This window comes from Xiphophorus maculatus, chromosome 12 (genome assembly GCF_002775205.1).
Source record: "Xiphophorus maculatus strain JP 163 A chromosome 12, X_maculatus-5.0-male, whole genome shotgun sequence".
NCBI lineage: Eukaryota > Metazoa > Chordata > Actinopteri > Cyprinodontiformes > Poeciliidae > Xiphophorus > Xiphophorus maculatus.
Window position 1 is genome coordinate 29,339,221 of NC_036454.1, and position 22,840 is coordinate 29,362,060.

The following is a 22,840-nucleotide window of genomic DNA, read 5'->3' on the forward strand; positions in this document are numbered from 1 at the left end:
TTAATTAAATTAGATTACTAAATCATCAGATTAATCAGTGATTAATTGAGTTAATTGATTAATTTAAGTGATCAGATTAATTCATTGATTAATCGCATTGAAAAAAGTTGCCATAGAATAATCTATTACAAAAATAATTGTTAGATGCAGCCCCAAAACTTTCTACCTCACAGTTATCAACACTGATTAGCTCTTATCGCACAAAATGATGCATTAAAAATTGCTTTCAACACGGCAACTACTAGAATTCGGCGAGACATTTCCGTCTCGTCTCAGGCCGTTGCCAAAGCTGCTGTCTGCTAGTCGGGCGTTGGGATCGATTGACCGCAGGTTGCTGACGTCTTAACAAACCCATGATGATCTTTTACAGAATTCAAATTAAAATAAACTTTCTCTTTTATGTAAATCCAGCCGAGCTTTTACTGCCGTCTCCGTTTCCTGTTGCAGATGACAACTGAAACTGTGTGAGATAACAACACGCTTGGTGTCTTGGTTTCATAAGCCTCATAAAGGAGTCTGAGCAAAGGCATTAGCAGCTACTGTATTTGTCACAGTCTCAGAAGAATTTTGTTTAAGAGCAAATATGGAAAATGTTTTTGATTTTTGAATAGTTCTATGCAATTTAGGCTTTGTGTTAAATAACTTTAAATGTGTTAAAAGTGGCTAAAGAAGGCTGATTACAAAAATACTTACTAAAAACAGCTCCATTTTATAATTTCTACCGTCACTGTAGCGGTTTTTGAAGCTGCAGGAGTTTTGGGACTCTTGTCGTGTTTTTTTTTAATTATTATTTTTTTTTTAGCTTCTCATAGTCTGAATCCTTTTGCTTTTGTTGGAACAGAAGCGCCTTCCTCCCCTCCAGCGTGAGATGTTTGCAGTCAAACTGTGGGAATCGGACCAACATAAAAGTGAAGCGATCAAAAAGCTTCACTCCAGCCTCGCCAGATTGTTGAAGACGTTTCCTTCCCTTTGTTTCTAGCTTTTCCCCCACACGGCTGTTAGCAAGCACTGGCCCAGATGTCATGCAACTTGTTTTCGCCCGGGCCTTTTCTCTCTCTGCTGCTCGGCTACAAAGCTGAGCCTTAGAAAACCAGCTGGTCTGAGACTTGCTTATTTTCTTCTATTTTTCCCATCTTTATTGCTTCTCTTACACGGATGCTCACTGTCTGACAAGCTGGACAGGAATTTATCAACTCTCTTTTCTTCTTCTTTTTTTTATGATTATTTTTCTACTGGGGTTAATTTTAGACTTTGAAAATAGTTTTTTTTCCCCTTTCCATGACACTTTCAGCTCATAAAGAGTCTTTGTTTTTGAGGTCTGCCCACATGGAGCGTATTGGATTAAATGCAGATCTTCACTTGCAGTTTACTGAAAACAGCAAGTAATAGTGTTACATTGCAGGGTATTATGCTTGTGTTTGAAGTTCGGCGCAACAATCTGCTCACATTTAGTCTCTCCGAATATGCAAAAATCTGAATATTATATCTAATTTCCAGGTCTTGTAAAGCGGTAACCTGCCAGTTCTGATTTTTCTTTAGAAGCTACAAGAACTGTTTGTGTGAACCCTTATTTCTGTTACGCCTGAATTTCTTCGCGGGTAGTCACCGGGTTATATCAGAGGATGCTAGCATCCATACATCTCCAGCATGGGGCCCCTGAGTCTGATGCCCCACTGATAGTTCCTCTTTCTAGACGGAGACGTTCTTAAGAGGCTCCAAGACTCTGGAACTTTCTTCCATTGTGTTACTATTTTAAAATCAGGACTAAACTAAGGCTGTTGTAAAAGAATATTTTAGTAATCGAATACTCTATAGAATATTTTTACGATTATCCGAGGAATATCTCTCTCTCTTTCTCAGCGCCATTCCTACTGTTCGCTCCAAAACCGTGACAACGTGATTCCGACGCCACAAAAGCTGTCGTAGTCCAACCACCGTGCCGTAAAATTCAACAATCCTTATTTCTCCCCCAAACTCTTGCACAGTTCAACACCATGCTGCTAGCACTTCACAACAACTCATAGGCAGAAGTAAGAGCGCTGCCCTCCACAGATAATGATCCGGCAGAACACGGTGCTCTACATAATAAAACGGAGTTTAACGACACTTCGAGGCAGATAAATTTTCCTTGAGGAATTTTAATAATCGAGGTACTCGAATCATTTGAGGAATCGTTTCAGCCCTAGACTAAACCACTCCAAAGTTGACAAGTCTGCTGTCCCAACTAGCCTGTTCCCTTTCTGTGCTTCCCCTGACTCGATTTTAACATTGCTAACTTCTAGTCGTCGTTCCTCAGCAACAGCTACGCTGCACACGACTCGTTGTTTGCATCAGGTTTCAGATTTTCAGTCGAGCTGAAAAATCAACTGATTCCAATCGCCACACAGTTTCATCCAGACTTCTTCCTTTCTACTTACTACGTGATTAGCGATCATTTGTTTCACTATGATCACTAAAATTATTGCCTTTTTTTATTACTGCTGATATGTTTAATCTGATTAATCATGATGCATCAATTCTAGAAATAATTGTCAACTAATTTGGTAATCAATTAATCGATTCTACAAATGGCCATTTTGCTGAAAGAACAACACACTCTGTGCAGTAATTAAGCCAAAACTGTACAAAAATAGATGCATTTTGCATTTAAGGCTAAAAACAAGTCTTTGTCTGTAAATATGTTCTACCCAAAACCTCCTCGAGTGGCATAATTCAAGCCTCACCCGGTTCAAATTATGTAAAACTATCCAGTTATTAATTGGTTGAACCATAATATAGTCAATTGATCAGCCCTGCACTGTATTGATAAGCATTTCACAGGTTGAAGTATTTTTTTTTAGCTACACTCTTTGCTACAAATGCTCAAGCGTGCACTAAAAGAATGCAGTCATTGCACTTTAGGCAATAAAATGTTCATTTTCTTATTTATAAAAAGAATGCAATAGTTTACTTTAATCTTTTAATGCATTTCTAATATTGTATAAAACAGACTTAAATGAAAAATCTGTGCCAACCTTTTTGTACAATTAATCGCCAGAATAATCGATTAATCAATAACTAAAACAATCACTAGTTGCAGTTCTAAAAATAATTATGCAGCGCTAAAATACGTTGAAATAAAACTGGATGAGAAACATAATAAACAGGGTTTTCCCCCAGTGTGTTACAAGCCTGGGGGACCACCAGGCTGAGCATTGCTTATTTACTTAAGTCTGTTTAAAATGTTTGCATTTTTTAAGACTTTATAGTTGGTGTTCAGGTATTCATCTTCCAATCTTTCAGTAAAACATAATATCAAGTGATATTTTCAAATTTCCTGTCAACTTTAAACATTTGAAAGTTTTGCAAGTTTTCTGAGGGAACCTTGCTAAACATAAGCCAGGGCCAATAAAACATGACTATCACCACTGTCAAAGTTGAACAACATTTTAGTAGACCAGTGTGGATTCTCTTTTTATAACATTTATAACCCTAAAGTTCAGTTGATTGCACCAAACTGGTTACATTCCTGTATCACATTAAGCTGAACACACACCAGCCTTACCAACTCTCTTTTGACGGTCCTCTATTCTGAGGTAAAAGTACACCTGCAGTTCCTTCCACCATCACTGGTCATACATCATTCTGGTTTTTTTTCCCCATTGTTTTATGCTTGCTTGTACATTTTAAAGTTTCGTCATTGTGCCTCCCCAGCTGCGGACGTTCTGCGGTCAGAAACACCCACCTAAACCACTTCAGCTAACAGTGTCGGTCAAGGGCGCGTAACCACCGTCCTGTGATCAGCAGAGACTCCGACACATGGTGGCGCCACATAAATAATACAATCTCTGCCGTCACGGCAGCTCTCACGCTCCTCATCACCCTGAACTAGCTGCTCAAACACAGACACACGCTCTGCGGCGTCTGTGTGATTTTCAGCCCGCCGTTAGCTCGCTAATATATGCGGCGACGCTCGTTGACCGTGGCGGGACGCGAGGCCTCGGTGTTGTTTTCGTTTGAAGCCGTTAATTTGACAGACGGTTGTGTCCTTCCTGCAGCCCGTGGCGGAGCCCATCCCCATCTGCAGCTTCTGTCTGGGGACCAAGGAGCAGAACCGCGACAAGAAGCCGGAGGAGCTCATCTCCTGCGCCGACTGCGGCAACAGCGGTGAGTGCAGGTTCAAACTCCTGATTTTAACGTTGGAAGTAAAGGGTGTCAAATATTTTATTCAGATAAAAGTTTTTAAAACCATTATGGGCTGAAGTATGTATGGACTCTGGGTTGCTTTCTGAAGCTGGACTACACGGCAAAACTCAAGACAGATCTGTTGGGATCTCTGATTAAGACGTGCATAATGTCACACGGAAACCGTTATTCAGTGGGGGGAACAAACTTTCAACCATGTTTAAAAGTTATCAGGTCATCAGTGAAATAAATGTTGGTCTCAGCAACAGACTTCCCAGGTGGATTTGATGTAGGACTGAAACGATTAATCTGATTAATCGATTAGTGAAACGATTGTCAACTAATTTAGTAATCGATTAATTGTTAACTGACTCAAAAAAAGGCTATTTGCTGAAAGAACAGCATACTCATAGCAGTAATTGCAACAGAACTGTACAAAATACACACGCATTTTGCATTTAAGATAAAACGCCTTTGTCTGTAAATATGTTTCAGCCAAAATTCCTCAAGTGTAATGTTTTATACTCACCTAATTCAAATTCAATAAATGCTATGTCATTGCATTTTAGGGAATAAAATGTTTATTTTCTTATTTTAAAAAAATCAGTTAAAGTATTTCTTTATTTGCAAGTATTTCTAATATTTCATAAAAAAAGGCTCACATGGTTAAATAAAAAAATCTAGAGAGCATTCAATTTTTATTTTTGATCTGATTATTATAATTGATTGCTAAAATAACCTTTATTTATAGCTCAAGTTTGAAACAAAGGGAAAATGTTTGTAGAAAAGCACCACCTGTTTAGCCAGGTGCAGGAGGTGTGATGCTGTGGGGCTGTTTCTCTTCCTAAGATCAATAAGCCTCAGAAAAAGCAGTAAAGCAAAAATCTGATGGAATCTGCAGCTGAAAAAGGTTCATCATTCAACAGAGTAATGATGCAAAACATGGCGAATATGGCTGGCAGGACTCGAAATCTGTCTGCTTCCATAAAACCTTTGAGTTTTTAAACAGCTCTATCCTAACAGTGAAGTTTATTCCCGCCAGTTAAACAATGTAGAGACATAAAAATCTGCTTTTTATTTTCCAGTGAGGTGACGCGGATTAATTTACTTTAACACACACCTTCTACCAGGGGTGTAAATGAATCTTTCCATATGTTTTTATATTTGGCTTCTCAGCTGTCAGTGGAGCAGTTCTCAGCTTTTCCCTCTGAACTGACGGCATCAGTAATCTCCACCTCTAGTCACAGTCAGCCAATCGCAAGCCTCCGAGGGCTTTAATATTTTAATGTGTCGCTAACAGTACTGTTAATTGCACAAACTTCAAAACTTTCCATCAGTTTTCTAGTTGAACAATCCGTTTCCCGCAGCAGGAATACAAGTTTCCTGTTTATCTGAAGCAAATCAATCTAGTTTCACTCTTACAGTCCTCACATGATGTAAAAAAAGATTCTCCGCTTCCCTCAGCTCTGACAGATTGTCGTTCAGGTCTGATCACTAACTTTGCAGCTAAGTTTGATCCGCCGACGGCTTTCAAATCCCAGAATTGTCCCACCCCTCTTCATCTTATATATATTTTTTACAATCATTCATCTGTGTCAAGAGCTGTCAGTCACAGCAACCAGAAATCAGTGTGTGATGCTGATGCAGTTGTTTCTGTGTCTGTGTGTGTTTTCCTACAGGCCACCCGTCCTGCCTCAAGTTTTCCCCAGAGCTCACGGCACGAGTCAAAGCTCTGTGGTGGCAGTGCATCGAATGCAAGACCTGCAGCAGCTGTCAGGATCAGGGGAAGAATGCGGTGAGTGGAGGAACAAACATGGCCGACTGGCAGCCAGACAGGCGGCATCCCCTCAGCGCGCTCCTCTTCACTTTCAGCGTCAGATGGGCTGATCTGCGGCACCGAGCGATTCCTCTCGTTTCTCTCCTCCGTCGTGCGAAGAGGGGCGGCGTTTGATGAAATAATTTATTTTGGATGTCTCAAAGCTTGCGACCAAATTCACAAGTTTTTTTACATATCAGGGTAGCAGTTTTAATGGGCTCCTCTGTATGAATATTCAGGTATTTTTTTCTGTTATCACATGCACTATTGTGTAGAGTTTAGCTCTAAAGGTGGAACCAGACTGACTTTATGAGCAAAGATTTAGTAGTAAAAGGAGAACTGTATAGCTAATTCTGGGCGATCTGGCTCCAAAACTCCAGGGGCCTCATGCATAAAGCGTGCGTACGCACAAAGAATGTGCGGCGCCATATTTTACGCACAAGTCGGCATGTATAAAAATTAACTTTGCGTCAAAGTTTGTGTAAATATACGCACAATTTTTAATTGCCATGAAAATGTGCAGCAACCATGCAAACTTTTTCTGTGGACAATATCAAACTGCAAAGCGTCAAAACTCACCTACATGCACTGAAATCTGACGGCATTCTGTGATATCTAGACCAAGAAGCATCAAACCCGTTGCTTTTCATGATTTTAATATTTTATTGTTTAAACGTAAACAATGAAACTGTGCCGCATTTATCCTCAGACAATAAGCCAACGCACACAAAATAAAGAAAATAAAAATAAAAGTATGTGAAAACCTCGCTTGAATGTAAATAGTACTTTTCCTCAGTTCTTGTCTCATAAAGATGTAACGCATTGGTCCGTGTGCCGCAGCGCATGGAATGCACCTGTGGGGTCATTTCATTCTCACTGAAATTGGATCAGCAGATTAACTCAAAGCTGCTGATTAAAAATAATCAACAGGTTTGATTATTTTTAAGGTGACCAAGGTGCGTATGCAATCACACGTATATAAGTAACTGTGTTAAGGTGAGCCACGTAATTGTGGAGCTTTGGCTCTGATGGACAACATCGCCAATGGAAGGATTCAGAGGGAGCGATTGATCATATCGATCAGCTGGGAAATGTTGATAATGGTTTATGAGCGTTTAGATTACTCAGACTGATCATCCTGGAGCTCTGAGCAAAAGAGCCGTGCGGTACCGGTACCGGTCCAGCTGCAGTCGTTCTTCAGTCGAGTTTGTGAATGCGCCTTATGGACATGAAGCATTATAGTATTTAGAATAAACGTCCACATTCCCCACTCAAAGGACCTTTAAATCCCGGCTGAACGCGCTACGTTCAAACAGGCATTTGCATGATCTCTTTATTTATTTTATTATTTTTTTGGATTTTTTTTATTTTTATGTATTTTTATTTTTATGTATTTTTATTGTTGTGAGGTGACATTATGTGTCCTCAATAATTATTATTATTATAAATACTTATACTGTGTCGAACAAGGACATTGTCATGGTTACTGCTTCACGTGGTGGCAGACTTGCGGGTATTTATACTAATTTACATATGTATTTATAAGTGGCGACAGGGCGGACCAGCAGCTGCGTTCTATTTCCCGCAAATTAGGATTCATAAAGGAGAAAGGTGCTCAACCACGTGCATGCGCACGGCTTTATGCATCCAATTTTTTTGTGCGCCGCACTTTTCTAACTTTTTCTGTACGCCAAGTTTTAGTGTGAAAATTGCGCACTCCTTTATGTATGAGGCCGCAGATCATACCAGAATGATTTCAATCGATTTTATTTATTTGTTGTTTTTTTTTGTCCTGGCTTTATTTTCTAAAACAAGAAATGACAGAAAATAAAAGTATTTTAATTCCTGTCAGCCCTTCTATGAGTTGTATGGATTATTAGTTCAAGGCTTCAAGAATTTTTGTTTATTTACAAGATTACAGTCATAGTGTCAGAAAAAAGAGGCAATTTTACAAAAAAAAAAAAAACACCTTAAAATGACCAGAAAAAAAGCTGAGTTTATGCAGACTCGTTTCAACCTCCTGCTACTGATAATAATTTGATGCTGATGTGTTAAAAGATTCAGTAACTGTATCAACTATTATCTGCAAAACTTTTACTGAAGTATAACTTCACATGATGCTCAACGTTAATCATTTACATTTTTTTGTTACTTTTCATATTGGGGTTCCTGTAAAATTACTACTTTCTTCTTTTATTATTCTAACTTTATCCTTGCGATATTTTAACTTTATTCTCATAATTAAAAAAATAGTAGTCACAGCCTGGCCCTAATACTCCATCATAGTAGACGTGAAAATTTCAAACACACTTGGCAACGAAGACCGTAGGCCTAACGTGCGGCAAAAAGGGCATTGGTTCAAAAAAAAAAAAAAAATTATAATTTAAAATGTAAACTTGAAAAACCAAAAATTTGATCAAATCAATTTATCAGCCAGTCCTACGTCAAGCGCATCTAACGTGTTAATATTTGTGTTTTTGTCTCTGCAGGATAACATGTTGTTCTGTGATTCTTGTGACCGGGGCTTCCACATGGAGTGCTGCGATCCGCCTCTCACACGGATGCCCAAAGGTAAATCATAAGGATGCAGCGATCGGGCGCTGCAGTTTGACCTCCATGACAGAGAGGGTCGCTTTGAATTCAACAGAAAATGAACAATTATTAGATTATTTCTATTCAGGCATCAAACCTTTGTCTGATCTTTGTCCATGCTGCTGGAGGATGAGATTTTAACATCTCATCCAATGGAGGGATTTTAGTTTTGAGATATTTAATAAGGAGGGGACAACATGTTGTTCTAATTTTTCTGTATTTGTTTTAGTAGTGGAGTGGCTGATCAACAAAAAAATTGGCTTCTTTGTCCAATTTTAGACCCAGAATCAGACGCATACATGGCTTCGTCACACCTCCAAAGCAACATTTTTAACATTGATTAATCCCGTAATTCATATAATAGTGTCAAATTCATAATTGCTGTGTAAAATTTTTAAGGTGGTGACCCAAACTGGCTGGAAACGTCACCTTTCAGCATTTTTATGTTTAGCTTTCATGTTTGCAATTAACTCAAATGCAGCTTTGTCATCCTGTGGTGAGCTTGAGAAAATTGAGGAACTAACAAGAATTATAAATTCTTGTTGTAAAGAGAGAGAGAAACAGCCGTAAAAGCTCTGAGGAGTCATTTCCAGTTGACTCTGTTTCTATTTTAATTGGCTATAAACATTCAGTGCCCTAAATTACCAGTTAGTCTCTTTTCCCTTTAAAGAGCGAAACAAGGCTGACCGGAATATGAGCATGAAAAGAGAAAATGAAATTAGACAGGGAGAAGAGAAATGGGGAAGGTTAATGGAGGTTAAAACCATCTCCTGAGTTCCAGCTGCAATCAGTCGTTTCTTTTTGCGTTTCTCTTTCTCAGGCATGTGGATTTGTCAAATCTGCCAACCCAGGAATAAGGGAAAGACGCTTCTGCACGAAAAGGCGGCGCAGATCAAACGGCGATACAACGCGCCGCTGGGGCGGCCCAAGAACAGGTACTGAGGGGAGACTGGCTGCAAAATATGGTGGACAAATCCACAGGGCGGGAAATCACATCTTTTCCACGTTTAATTATATTAAAACTGTTTGATTTAATCAGTTTGTTTCAGGAATTTAACACAACAGAAGCCCGTTCCTGTAAAATAGAAGGAAAATGATTCAACATAATTCAAAAATATTGATAAATAAAACTTATTGGTTATGAAGCCAAATGTAATTTAATAACACTGAATGAAATCCAGTTGATCCTGGAAGGAAACAATGCGAGCCAGTAACCATAGACCAACATCAAGCAGTGCAAAGAAATAGGTTAGAGCATGTACATATGTTTGAAAGGCCTAGTCAAAGTCCATATCAGAATCCTATTAAGAATCCTGATATTCACAGAAACACTCCATCAAGTCGGATCTGTTTTTGCAAAGAATAGGCGTAAATTTCAGCTTCTAAGTATGTATATATGTTCAAACCGCACCAGAGTTCACTTCAACCGAACCGAGACAGAGGCCTGCGTTTGACCAGGCCTAAAATTAAAGCTTAGTATTAAAGCTCAGTCCGATTTAATACTCGATTAAAGCGGACTAAGCAGTAATGTAGCAAGTCTCAATAAGTTAGTTTAAAGTTTATGGATACAATTAAAAGTTCCCCAGATGCTTTTCCAAAATACCGTATATGCTACCGAAAGCTAACAGCTACGACACATGCTAAGCCAGTGGTTCCCAAAGTGTGGGGTGCGCCCTTAGGGGGGGCGCCGTGCCATTGCAGGGGGCCGTGCCATACTGCAGGAAGCGGTATGGATGAATGACAAAAAAAAACAAACTGTTAGACAAAAGTGTTTCACTGTAAAGATGGTTTGTAGTTTTGTTGCAACCTGAAGTGTGAAAGAAACTTCAATGGAGTTTGAAAACAAAATATGTATATAGGGTTATGTCTGGTTGAACGATCTGTGTTCCCAGTTGATTTTTTTTTTCTTTTTTGGGGGGGATTTTATTATAATCCATAGAGGGCCCATAAAATCTTTGGGAACCACTGTGCTAAGCAGAGTGATTATTCTCCTTCAGTCAGGCTAACCTCAGCCCCCTCCCATCCTCTCTCCCCACAGACCAGGGCGACCCTTCAAGAAGCTGGGAGGCCGAGGTCGGAGGAAGCGCTCCACCTCGGCCAACTCTTCCTCCAGCTCCTCTTGCGAAGGTTACCCCGGCGATGACCGGCTACTTTTTTCGATGCGCGGGGACGACGAGCAGTCCAACAGCAGCCTGCACTTCAACAGCAAGACCAAGGGCCTCATCGACGCCCTCACCAAGTTCTTCACGCCGTCGCCGGCGGGCCGCAAGGCGCGGCAGGAGGTGGTGGACTACTCGCAGCAGTGCCGCATTCGGAAGAAGGCGGGGCGGAAAGGAGAAGGAGATGACGGGGGTGGTGAGGATGAGTTTGTTGTTACCGACGGAGACATCAATGCAATACTCTGAATTAAATGCGTAAACCTTTATATTCCTCTTTTTGAGACGTTGAACCGTTCTGTATTTGTTACTGATTTCGAATCTGTCTCGATCGTTTCAGGGCAACAATTTAAAAGAAAACATCTGCAGTTTTTGTGAAGTTATTTCTAATGATTTAAAGTAAATTTGAAGTTTGAAGTGTAAAACTTTAGAGTAGAGGAAATGCTAAGATTTTCATCAAGAACATTAACCACTTTATTTGTTGTATCCTCAAGAGCTTCATCTATTTGTTTACCTTTGTGGAGAATGTTGGTAGCTCTCTAGTGTTGTCGGATTAGCATTCATGTCAGCTCATTGTTTCGGTTTGCAGACAATCAGGACGGCAGCGACTGGCGGGAGGACGAAGACAAACTGCCCGGACACGAGAACCTGACAGAAAAAGACATTGAACTGTTCAAACATATCCAGGAGCTGGCGCTTCAGGTACGCATCCCTTAGTATCTCAGAGGGGAATACGCGAATGCACAACATGCAGAAAGTCAAACTAGGACAACACGCTGTGCTACAAACTGATTACACTAGGTTGTTGTCCTCCTTTCTTCTTTCTCCTTGTACACATCCACTCCCACTTGTCAGTTAGGCTCATAAACTTTACTGTCAGTGCCCTGACAGGTTAGACAGTAGATACAGAGACGAAGCATAAATTCTGCTCCTTTATATCCCGGGTTTATATGTCACAGTAAACCTATGAGACGGTGGGTGTTTGGCCGGCATAGCAGAGGCCTTAATAGAAACCTGGATTCTGACTGGAATAGCCACGCTGAAGTGTTCGGTGCTGACAGAGCAGTAAAAAGTGTGTTTAATCTGGATGAGTAGCAGTGGAAAAGACTTCATGATTGCCATAAAGTGCGGGCAGGGCTCATCACACTGGTCTGTAAAGATTTAATGGATTAAAGCTACAGGGTTGTGTTAGGACAAGGCCTGTTCCCCCTGGGTATCTTAAACCTGCATGTGTGTGTGTTTCTGCATGTCTTAATATGTGTCCTTTTAGGAATATCCCAGTGAAATACGTCTATTAGACAGCCGTAGACACAGCTAACTGAAAACTTAATTCAGCTGAAGCCACAGTGCCAATCTTAAACATTAGTTCTGAAAAAGAGCCAATTTTAATCAAAATCCCATTCCTTTTTAAACATCTGTCTGAAGTTGGAAGTATCTAACTTAATTCTCTTTATTTGGTAACCGCTGTTAATCATGACCAGTCACTTCTTGGTCTACCTCTAATGCCTATCTTGCCAATGATGAGCTATTTGTGACCCATTTCCTCGTCTGTCGTTGATCCAAACAGAAAGTTGGCGTGACTGGTCCACCAGACCCACAGATGCGCTGTCCGTCAGTCATTGAATTTGGCAAGTTTGAAATCCAGACCTGGTACTCGTCTCCGTACCCGCAGGAGTACAGCAGGTAAGCTAACGCAACAAAAAATATTAGCACAAAATGTACATGACTTACAGTCGGCGCTCATAGGTGTAGCAGTTACCTTCAATAACTAAAGCGCCACAAGTTGTCGCTTGCTGTCATCTGTAGTCTGAATGGACTTGTTCCACGTTTAACCATCTTCTTGTCCGTCTTCATAGGCTCCCCAAACTATACCTGTGTGAGTTCTGCCTGCGCTACATGAAGAGCCGCAGCATCCTCTACCAGCACATGAAGAAGTGCAGCTGGTTCCACCCTCCGGCCAACGAGATCTACAGGAAGGACAAGGTTTCTGTTTTTGAGGTGAGCAATGTGTTTAGGGAACGCGACCGGGTGTCAAAAGACGAGACCAAAAGTCCTAATCATTGGCGTCTTACCCCGTCGTCTCGCCACAGGTCGATGGAAATGTTAGCACAATCTACTGTCAGAACCTGTGTCTGCTGGCCAAGCTGTTCCTGGACCACAAGACCCTTTACTATGACGTCGAGCCCTTCCTTTTCTACGTCCTCACGCAGAACGACAACAAAGGTTGCCATCTGGTCGGCTACTTCTCCAAGGTACGCAGGACTCGGAACGTGCGGAAGCTCTGTTTTCATGAGATAAATACATTTACACCATTAAAAAGGAACCAGTGCGCAGACAACCTTTTCATATTTTCTTATAGCCACAAACTTCAGTTTTTATTGTAAAAGTTGTTGCAGAAGTTTAGCCACAAGTGGCTCTTTGGGCCTTAAACAATGTCTCTTAATAACTTTAGCTAAAGGAATTAAAGAAGCAGCTAATGTTTCAAATGTAGATATAACAACAAATTACGGTTTTAAACCGTTTTTAATATTGTTCTTATATTTGCACTGAAATTCCACACTGAAAGTTGCAGTAATTTTCTTTTAGATCTGTTTTTCTTTTCATTATGTTGGAATTTATGTGCTTTTTTTATAGCACATAATTTTCCATCTTACAGGGAAAAAAACTACCCATCCTCCTTTTGCTAAATTTTGTTTATCTTTATTTTGAATCGTAAAGAGAGGTTACTTTTGTTTTCGTTTTTTTTGACAGATATTCATCTAAATTTACACAATTTTTTCCCCCCAAAAGTTATGGGACATTATGAAACATGGCAGCATCATGATTATCAGAGAAAGGTAATCTTATCAAAGCGAATGAATTAGAGAAATCAGTAAAGCTAAATACGGAGAAATAGTTAAAAATTAGAGACTGCAGAAGATTTGAGTTGTACCTGCACGATAGCAGTCCTGTTGCTGATTTAGAATGGACCAGTCAGACGCTAGCCATACTTCTCAAATATTCTTTGGGGGAAAAAAATCGTTTCTTACAATTATGCATTACCTTATCTATCCCATAAAATGGCATTAAAATAAACGGAAGTGTGTGGTTGGGACATGAGTTCAAAGGGACTGAATACTTCTGCAAGTGCAGTAAAAATCTAATCGGATTAAATGAAATAAACAAACGCTGCAGGCACACCCTACAATCCTATATTGAAGAATCATTCATCAACTTTTTTCCCTCTGCAAGAACGAAAACAAAATAAAAAACCCTATGTCCATTCACTCAAAGAAAAAAAAAGCTAATATTTTTTATTCTGTTCTTCTGCAGGAGAAGCACTGTCAACAGAAATACAATGTATCATGCATCATGATTCTTCCACAATACCAGCGCAAGGGCTACGGACGCTTTCTCATCGACTTTAGTAAGGACTCCCGCCCACCCAAAACGCCTGAAAACGTCGCCCGTCGTCTTACAACGCATAAAACCGTTTTTGTTTCTTTCTAGGCTACCTGCTGTCAAAACGGGAAGGGCAACCCGGCTCCCCGGAAAAGCCTCTGTCGGACCTGGGCCGGCTGTCCTACATGGCGTACTGGCGCAGCGTGGTGCTGGAGTGTCTCCACGAGGTCCGCGACCGGCAGCTCACCATACGGCAGCTCAGCAAGAAGACGGGCATCTGCCCGCAGGACATCACCACCACCCTGCACAGCCTCAACATGCTGGAGCAGCGAGGAGACAGGTCAGTAGCGATAGCTTAAAGCCGCACGGCTTCACACGTCCAGAGCGGTTCCGGGCTCCGCTCGGGTTTCCTCAAGTTGTCGCACGTCGTGATGAAGCATAGAAGTAAAGCAGGGCTGCACGATATATTGCCGCTAACGTTGGCTGATATTAGTCACTTTTTAAGATGTCAGTATCGGTTCCGATAAATAAAACCGAGCCGATACGAATAACCGATATTTATATTTATCTCGTTGCAGTCTGTTTCTGGTCATTTTTTTTTTCCCCAAACGTGTTGAAACGGTATTAAAATATATATCTCGTCAGCCATAACAGCAGCATTAAATGCGAATACTTATATCGACCCAAATTTTCATATTGGTGCATCTCTGAAGTAAAGTGTAGAAATCCGATATTAATATCTGTATCGGTCCTGATGCTGCAAGAAATTCTAGATCGCATTAGATTCTAGATCCCACTTTCTGAACCATTAGAAAGAAGGTTTGTTGCAGTTTATTTTTTACGTTTGACCAAGTTAGTCAACCTATTGTTTTTGTCAGTTCCAGTTTCATTATTTATTTTACATTGGCTATTCTGTTAATTATTGCACTGACCGAACAAATTAACGTTGTTTTTTGATGTTTACCAAACTTGTGAAGCTACTGGAGCAGATAAATGTTGTACTGGTGCAGAGTTGTCAAACAAATTTGTGATTTGGTACATTTTAGTCTCTGTTTAAAAAAAAGAAACATTTCATGTCAGTCTAGTACTGTTTAAGTTGAAACAACTGTAACGATCCTTTTTTTTTTTTGCAGGCTTGTGTTGGTGCGAAGGGAAAAAGTGGTGGCCAACCACATGGCTCGCCTCAAGGCTCGGCCGCGGCAGCTGGAAGTTGACCCCGAGTGTCTCCGCTGGACACCGGTCATTGTCACAAACACAGTCGTCTCAGAAACGGATGGAGAGGAGGAAGAGGAGGACGACGAAGGACCAGACGATGGCATTCATAAGGGGGTAGGCACCACAAAATTGGGGGGTTTATTTGACTTAAATTGATACATTTTTTGAGATATTTCTATGATCTGAGCAGATGAAACTAAGCCACAAGGTTCCAACAACACCCTGGCAGATGCAGCAGAGAGTGGAGGATGAAGAAACGAAGGGCTTCCTGGGGTTTCCCATCAACCAAAGCACCCCAGCTTCCCCGTCCGTCCATGGCCCGCCGTCTGTCCCAGACCCGGCGCACCCTCCTCTGCCGACGAACGGCGAGCGTCGGCCGCGGGGTCGTCCACCCAAAAACTGCCCCTGGGGCAAGATAAAGAATAGCACGCGCGTCGGACGGCCACCCAAGATCCGCCCCATGGAAGACGAGGACGATGAAGACGATGAGATTCTGGAGGAGGGCCGGACGGCTGGCTCTTCGAGCAGCCCACCGTCCCTTTTCTCCATGGATAGACAAGGAGACTCCTCAGCTTTTCACTCTCTGGACTTGGCGAGGCACCCTTCCATAACCCCTACGACGCGAAGAGGGCGACCGCCGAGAAAGAAGAGGGGCCCGAAGCCTAGGCTTCCAGACGGGACCGGGGAGGGGCTGACACAGTCGGTCCTGTTCAGGTTAAACGAAGCGGCGTCCGTCAGCAAGAGCTGCTTCAGCGAGAGCAGCGATGACGAGGAGGAGGATGACGACGAAGATGACGAGGAGGAGAGGGGATGCTCCCCGCCCATCCTCACCAAGCCAGCAATAGGGCTCAAATGCAAGGTAAGCTGAAGCTGTCCAAATTAGACATACACCAAGAAGGCCACTCAGAAAGTCAAAAATCCAATCTCACCAGCTTCGCTGTAGATGGTGTTACGGAGGCAAGTATACTCTGAAGATAATTTTTTTCAATGTCGTTGAGGTGTAAAAAATTTAATTCAGAGGAAAACAATGAAAGAAGCTATTCAAAAGAAATGTATGTGATTCATTGAGCATCTAGGAGAGAGAAATGCTTTGACTAGATAACAGGAAGGCAAATGGAGTCTGTTGAGATTTCAAAGAGAGTGTTAACATTTTCAAATCAAGCATACTTCCACGCTTTGAGGGGATGACGTCGTCACATAGCGCTACATTGTTCAGTAGCGCTATGTGCACTAACCAAAGTGTTCGTCAATGTAATGTGCTAAAGTCAACTTAATCTGCTTTCTTACCAGACCTGTTTGGTCTAGTCTAAATGGACCAGAGTTCATTTGGGCCGGTTTTATTGCCTCACAGTGCAGCGATTCAAAGAGACAGAAGTGACGTCCCTAAACGTATAGTTTTCCATCGCATATGTGATCTGTGTGAACACAACAAAACTTTGTACTGTCTTACACACCATCTGTTTTCAGTACTGCTGCATAAAGCAAATATGGTATTTTAACATTTAATAACCAGAAAGGATTTTTAAACTATAAATCAATTCTTGATATAAAAAAATGTATGTTTCGGATATCTGGAATCTGCTTAAGCAGAAGGCAGCTGGGCTTCTATTGAAGTGAAAAGAATTCCAGTTCTAGATTGTCTGGGTGTAAAAGCATCCTAAAATGTGCACTTTTCAATAATTCTTAACGCTTCATAAAATAGTAAATTCTGATCTTAAACCAACGGCTCTCTTTCACACATGGCACTAAGTTGCCTATAATTAGTTACTTTCTGGCAGGAAAGCAAGAAAAGAAATAGTCTGAATTTTTTTGGCATGTTGGCTTATTAAATCATAGATCTTAAAGAAAATTCTGAATCAGCCACTATCTGTATTGGCAAAAAAAACCCAACAAAAAACTGAAGATCAGAACTCCAAAAATTCTGACTGGTGCATCTCCAGTGTGAATCCTCTACAAATTGCAGCTCCAACTTTAGACAGAGATTGTGATGTCTAAATAAATTGCATTGTTCCTTCCTAGAAGCCCCTAAAGAGGCCTCGTTTTCGTCGGAGCAGTCACCCACAGAGCAGCGTGGTGACAGAGACCATTTCCGAGACGACGGAGGTGTTGGATGAGCCCTTTGTAGACTCAGACTCCGAGAGGCCTATGCCCAGACTTGTAGAGGAAACGTCCCTGGGCCACCCACTGCGTCGCTACCCCCCAGCGAGATCTGCTCTGAGATTGTCTGAGCCAACACCCAAGAGAGCTCGCCACTCCAACCTCTCTGATTCAGAGGAAGATGGTAAGCAAATTGTTTTTGTTTTTTGTGAAAGACATGAAGAGTTTAGTGTAGATATCTCTACATACACTGGTGTATGTTTTTCATAATTCTTGCTTTTCTTCTTGCTTTTCCAGATCTAACACCTGTGCTGAGTGTATCCGCTCTGGCAGCGAGGCCATCAGAGTTACCTATGGTCAACCCCGAGGTCCCTGTCAAGAAGAAGAAGGGTTGGCCAAAAGGAAAGAGCCGCAAACCGCAGTGGGCGAAATGCGATCCCGGGAAACCCCCCGGTGGTGGGCCTAACCAAGAAGGCGGCCAGATCCAAAGCAGAGATTTGCACACCCCTAAAATCAAAATGAAGCCTGGCCGCAAGCCGCGGGGCTGGTACCTTCAACGGGAGGAGGCTGAGAAGCAGGAGAAGGAAAGACAGCGGCTGGACAAAGACTCCCAGCTGCTCCAGGGAGAGGATCACACTACCGCAAGTCTGCGACTCGGCGAAACTGACAAACAAAAAGACTCGGACGATGACGACTACTTCCCTAAGCCTACCGAACAAAAAGTGCCCAAAAGGCGAGGGAGGCCGCCAAAGAACCGTTCCATTCACCTGCCACCGCAGCCTGCCCCCAAGCCTCCACCCACCTCCGAGCCGGACGAAGAGGATGAAGAAGACGACGATGAGGACACTGAAACCGCATGGGTGGACGACAAGCCCAGCCGTCCACCATCCCGTCCCTTACTGTCCCCCTCGTCTTCCTCGTCTGCGTCAGGGCCACGGGCCCAACATTCCCAACCCCACGACGCAGAGGTAGCTGACGGGCAGGACGATGACGACAACGAAGACAGGGAAGAAGAGGAAAGTGGCAGCATGGGCAGCGGAGGCAGCAGCGTCACCAGGCGAATGGCCGTCACACCGGGTTCCGGCAGCAGGCGGAGCGAAGAGCACGACGCGGATGACGAAGGTGACGGGCATTTAGAAGACAAGAGCAACAGCTGCAAGTCGAGAAAAAGACAAGATTCGGATGACGAAGAAGACGAAGAGGATGAGGAGGACGAGGACGAGCCCACCTCTCGGCCAAACTCTCCTCCGGTCAAAGAAGAACCCCAAGGTGGCGAGGCTTTTTTAGACATGGACAACAGCGTGGTGCCAAGCTATGTCAGCAAGCAGGAGGAAGACGAGGAGGAGGAGGAGGCTGAGAAGGAGGTGCAGGAAGCCAAGTCTCCGCCTCCTTCCGCCGACCCCGTGCAGGAGGAGAGGCGGCGCAGGGAGCAAGAGGAGTCGGCCGCAGCGGCTGCAGCCGTGGAAACAGTCACCGCTATGGCCGTCCCTTCTGAGAACATGCAGCTGGAGTCGCTACACCCGGACGACAAAGACGTCACGCTGTTGATGGAACCCCAACACGCACACTCCCACCCACACCAGCACGCCGAGTATAAGGAGGAGTTGGGCCAACACCATCCGCACCACCAGCATCAGCATTCCAACGAGCTGGACCTGGAGACGATGCAGGCCGTGCAGTCGCTGACGCAAGGAGAGGTCCAGGAGGAAGAGGCAGAGCCGCAGCCCCACCATGGCGCTTACCAAGACTGCGAGGAGACACTAGCTGCCTGCCGGACTCTGCAGAGTTATAGCCACACGGGGGAGAACGAAGAGGAGGGTCTGCCTTTAGTGGAGGAGTGTGGAGCTTCACAACATAGCAGCCCACTCCCAAACCCTCCAGTGCCTCCTTTGCCCAACCAGTCTGTTCGCTCGGTCAACAGCCCAGGGATGTCTTCAGGTGTCGTGGAGAGCACACCTGCCGGACAGAGGGGCGGTACGCCGGGCCCCGCCGGATCCACAGGCAGCAGCACCGGCAGCGGCTACACCCAAATCACTCCAGAACACCCGAGCTCACTGTCTGCCCCATCCCAGCAGAACATGGAGACTTCTCCGATGATGGACGTGCCGTCGGTGTCGGACCACTCGCAGCAGGTTGTGGACAGTGGCTTCAGCGACCTGGGCAGCATCGAGAGCACGACAGAGAATTACGACAACCCCAGCAGCTACGACTCCACTATGGGCGGCGGAGGGGGCAACGGAACAGGAAATGGGGGTAATGGAGGGGCGATGTCGGGCGCCGTTGTGGCAGGACCCTCCGCCACAACGTCATCTTCCTCCTCCTCCACCTCTGCCACTCCATCGTCCTCGTCTACGCAATCCAACAGTTGCTCCTTTGTGCAGACTCCCAGCCTCACACCCTCCACAGCCAATGGGGGGTCCCAGTTGGGAATGGGCAGCTGTAGCCTCATCCAGCAAACTGGACCAGGAGCTAGTAACACCGTGCCGCAGCCTCCGCCACCCCCACCTCCTTCCAACACCCCCAGCTGCGGTATCAAGTCCCCTCAAAGCTGCGGAGTAATCGAGAGGCCCCCCAGCACCAACCAGCAGCAGCAGCAACCTCAGTCGCAGAAAAAGGTTCCCCAGCAACCGCCGCAGCAAACCCCCAATCCTCAATCCCAACCTTCAGCGCCGCCGCCACCACAGCAACAGGCATTGTCCCAGTGCAGCATGGGCAACGGTTTCGCCTCCACACCCATGATCATGGAGATCCCAGAAAGCGGAGGGGGCGGAGGAGGAGGCCGTGCCATATACGAGCGGATGAGCCAGGACTTCGGCACAGGGAGCTACCCTCAGTCCACGGCCACTTTCAGCCTGGCGAAGCTCCAACAGCTCACCAACACTATCATGGACCCACACGCCATGCCCTACTCGCACTCTGCCTCCGTCACGTCGTACGCCACCAGCGTCTCCCTGTCCAACCCAGGCCTGGCCCCCTCGCCCCACGCCCTTCCTCAAGGCCAGCCCACCATGACCTCACCGGCCAACCTCAGCTCCGGCTCCATGAACCTGGGCTCGCTGCAGCTGCAGTGCAACATGCCGGCCACCAACATCAGCCTGGGTCCTCCGCAGTCGCACAGGTTGCAGGGGCAGATGGCCACGGTCAAAGGCCACATCTCCATCCGCTCCAAAGCCACGCAGCAGCTGGCGCCAGCCTCGCATCAGCAGCAGCTCTACGGCCGCAGCTCGGCCATGCAGGGCACAACCCGGACGCTGACAGTGCAGCGCGGCATGATGCCCAACCTCATGCCCACGCCGGCGCCGTACAACTCCATGAACATGACGCCCCTGAACGCCATGTCGGCCGGTTACAGAATGCCGCAGAGTATGATGAACAGCGGTTACCACAGCAACCCCCCCTACATGAACCAGCCAGCGCAGTACCCAATGCAGATGCAGATGGGCATGATGGGAGGGCAGGGTTACCCCCAGCAGCCTATGCAGCCCAATCACCATAGCAACATGATGTACACGGGCCCTTCCCACCACAGCTACGCTGGCGTCCCGAAACAGTCGCCGTACATGAGCAGATGAGCAGGGCGACGGAGATGCGGGACCAGAGTTGACGCTCATAATGATTTTAAAATGCCCCTCGCTCCCCTCCGCCTGGTCCGGCGCCTCTGCTGGCAGCGAGGGGGGCGGGGTTAGGTTGATCGGAGGCGGAGTGTGCTTGGATTTCCTGTTCCTCTGCGCAGTCATTTTTGTCCAGGTTTTTTAATTTTTTTGGGGGCTTGGTTCTCCCTTCAGCTGGCTGTGTTCGGGGATTCGGGACGCGTACCGCAGGGCTGAATCAGGGGCCCTCTGACGTTCAAAGAGCCAAAATGGGGTACAGCATTCCCCGGCCCCTGGAGCGGGAGGTCAAGAACGACCAAAAAAACTAAAACAAAAAAAAACCCCATGAATGACCCAGAGAGACAATACAGGAATTCCTTCCTCCAACAGACTTCGAATGAGATTTAAAGAATGGTTAACTGAGTATATCCAACCATGCACACAATCTTTTAATTGATATAGGAAGCCTTATCTAAAAAAAAAAAAAAGACCATGAAAGCTTGTAGGTGGACTGTTTTGTTAAACATAATGTTAAATATTATTTTTCTTGTCGTTTTTTTTTCTGTTTGTTTTTATTTTTTTGGAATACTCGTGTGCAGTCCGACCTCTTATTTGCTTTTGTCTTTATATGTGTGGCATTCCGAAACGGTGACACACACACACACACCCGCTAGGCCTCGCTGAAAAGGTCGAGCGTCTCTCCGAGGCAGCTCGGGTCAGACGACGGTTCCTCCAAAACAATTAAAAAAATAACATAAAAAGCGGAAGGCTCGGGCACCAGAGGCGGCGTCCGGGCCGTTTTCCGGAGTCTCCGTCTTCCCAGATGGACAGTGTTGTACCAAAAAACACGGCAAAGACAGAGGAGCTGAGCGTGTTACTGTCTTATTAATGATATATCCATAAAAAGAAACAAGTAGCATTATTTTCCAGTTTGCTGCCACTTGGAAACAATTTTAGATGTAAATATTCTGGTACTTCCCTTACACACGTATATATGTAACATCCACACACGCTGACTAGCCGTCGCCAATCGGCGGCTAGCTCAGGAACGTCCAACATTCAGCTCCTTCTTTTTGTCCACACTCCACTGACCGACGGTGTACAGCGTCAGTTCTTGTTGTTTTTAGCAGCCTGGGGGGGGAAGCAGAGTTGACCTGCTCAAAGTCAAGGGTTCTTTATTTTTCTTTTTTTTAATTTTTAGTTAAAACTGTAGTGTTTCTTTCTGCACTCCCACTGACTAGACGTTTGGCAGCAGACATCCAGCCTTTCTGAAAGGTGTGCCTAAAACGCCCGATCCAGTGCTCGGGTCGGCCCTCGGACGGAGGCGCACTTAAGCTAAAGCAGGGTGAGAGACGGGTGAGCGCTCCTACTTTCCCCGTGGGGGACGGCGTTCAGATGACAGGTGTAAACAGGTCGCTCCATGTACCAGTATTTAAAGTCAAAAGAGGAGGGGATTTTTTTTTTTTTGTTCTCGTTTGTGTTTTGTGTTTTTTTTTTTCTACATGCATACTTTCTTTTGAGTGTATCGCTCTGTTCTGTCCTCGTTTCTTTCGTCATTTGGTTTCTGAATTTTATCAGACTGGGCAGCTTTCTTTTATGACACAAAAGCTGACTCTTTTTGTCTTTAGAAAACGATTGTAGAGATTTTTTTTTTCTATAATATAAAAAGGAAATTCTGACATTGATATTGGTACTGTCATTCTTTTTGTCCCGCCACCCCCCGTAACGTCTCTCTTCTGTTTCAGGAAACGACAACAAAAACGAACATTTTTTTTTAGCTCGCCTCGTGGATAATTACTAAGAAATTCAAAATGTAAAAAAAAAAATGA

The 22,840-nt window shown here is 44.3% G+C and overlaps 1 protein-coding gene across 3 annotated transcripts in view; it reads left to right on the plus strand.

Annotated features, from left to right (window-relative positions):
• kat6a (lysine acetyltransferase 6A) overlaps positions 1-22,840 on the plus strand; it is a 35,840-nt gene extending 13,000 nt beyond the window's left edge. For all 3 annotated transcript variants that reach the window (XM_023343172.1, XM_023343170.1, XM_023343171.1), the window contains 15 exons: positions 4,038-4,146; positions 5,844-5,959; positions 8,470-8,551; positions 9,393-9,507; positions 10,611-10,927; positions 11,318-11,430; positions 12,296-12,411; positions 12,585-12,726; positions 12,819-12,980; positions 14,041-14,134; positions 14,218-14,449; positions 15,243-15,438; positions 15,515-16,183; positions 17,344-17,605; positions 17,719-22,840. In XM_023343172.1, the coding sequence (XP_023198940.1) occupies positions 4,038-4,146; positions 5,844-5,959; positions 8,470-8,551; positions 9,393-9,507; positions 10,611-10,927; positions 11,318-11,430; positions 12,296-12,411; positions 12,585-12,726; positions 12,819-12,980; positions 14,041-14,134; positions 14,218-14,449; positions 15,243-15,438; positions 15,515-16,183; positions 17,344-17,605; positions 17,719-20,993 (6,000 nt within the window). In that variant the 3' untranslated portion in view covers positions 20,994-22,840. The remainder of the gene's footprint in view (positions 1-4,037; positions 4,147-5,843; positions 5,960-8,469; positions 8,552-9,392; positions 9,508-10,610; positions 10,928-11,317; positions 11,431-12,295; positions 12,412-12,584; positions 12,727-12,818; positions 12,981-14,040; positions 14,135-14,217; positions 14,450-15,242; positions 15,439-15,514; positions 16,184-17,343; positions 17,606-17,718) is intronic.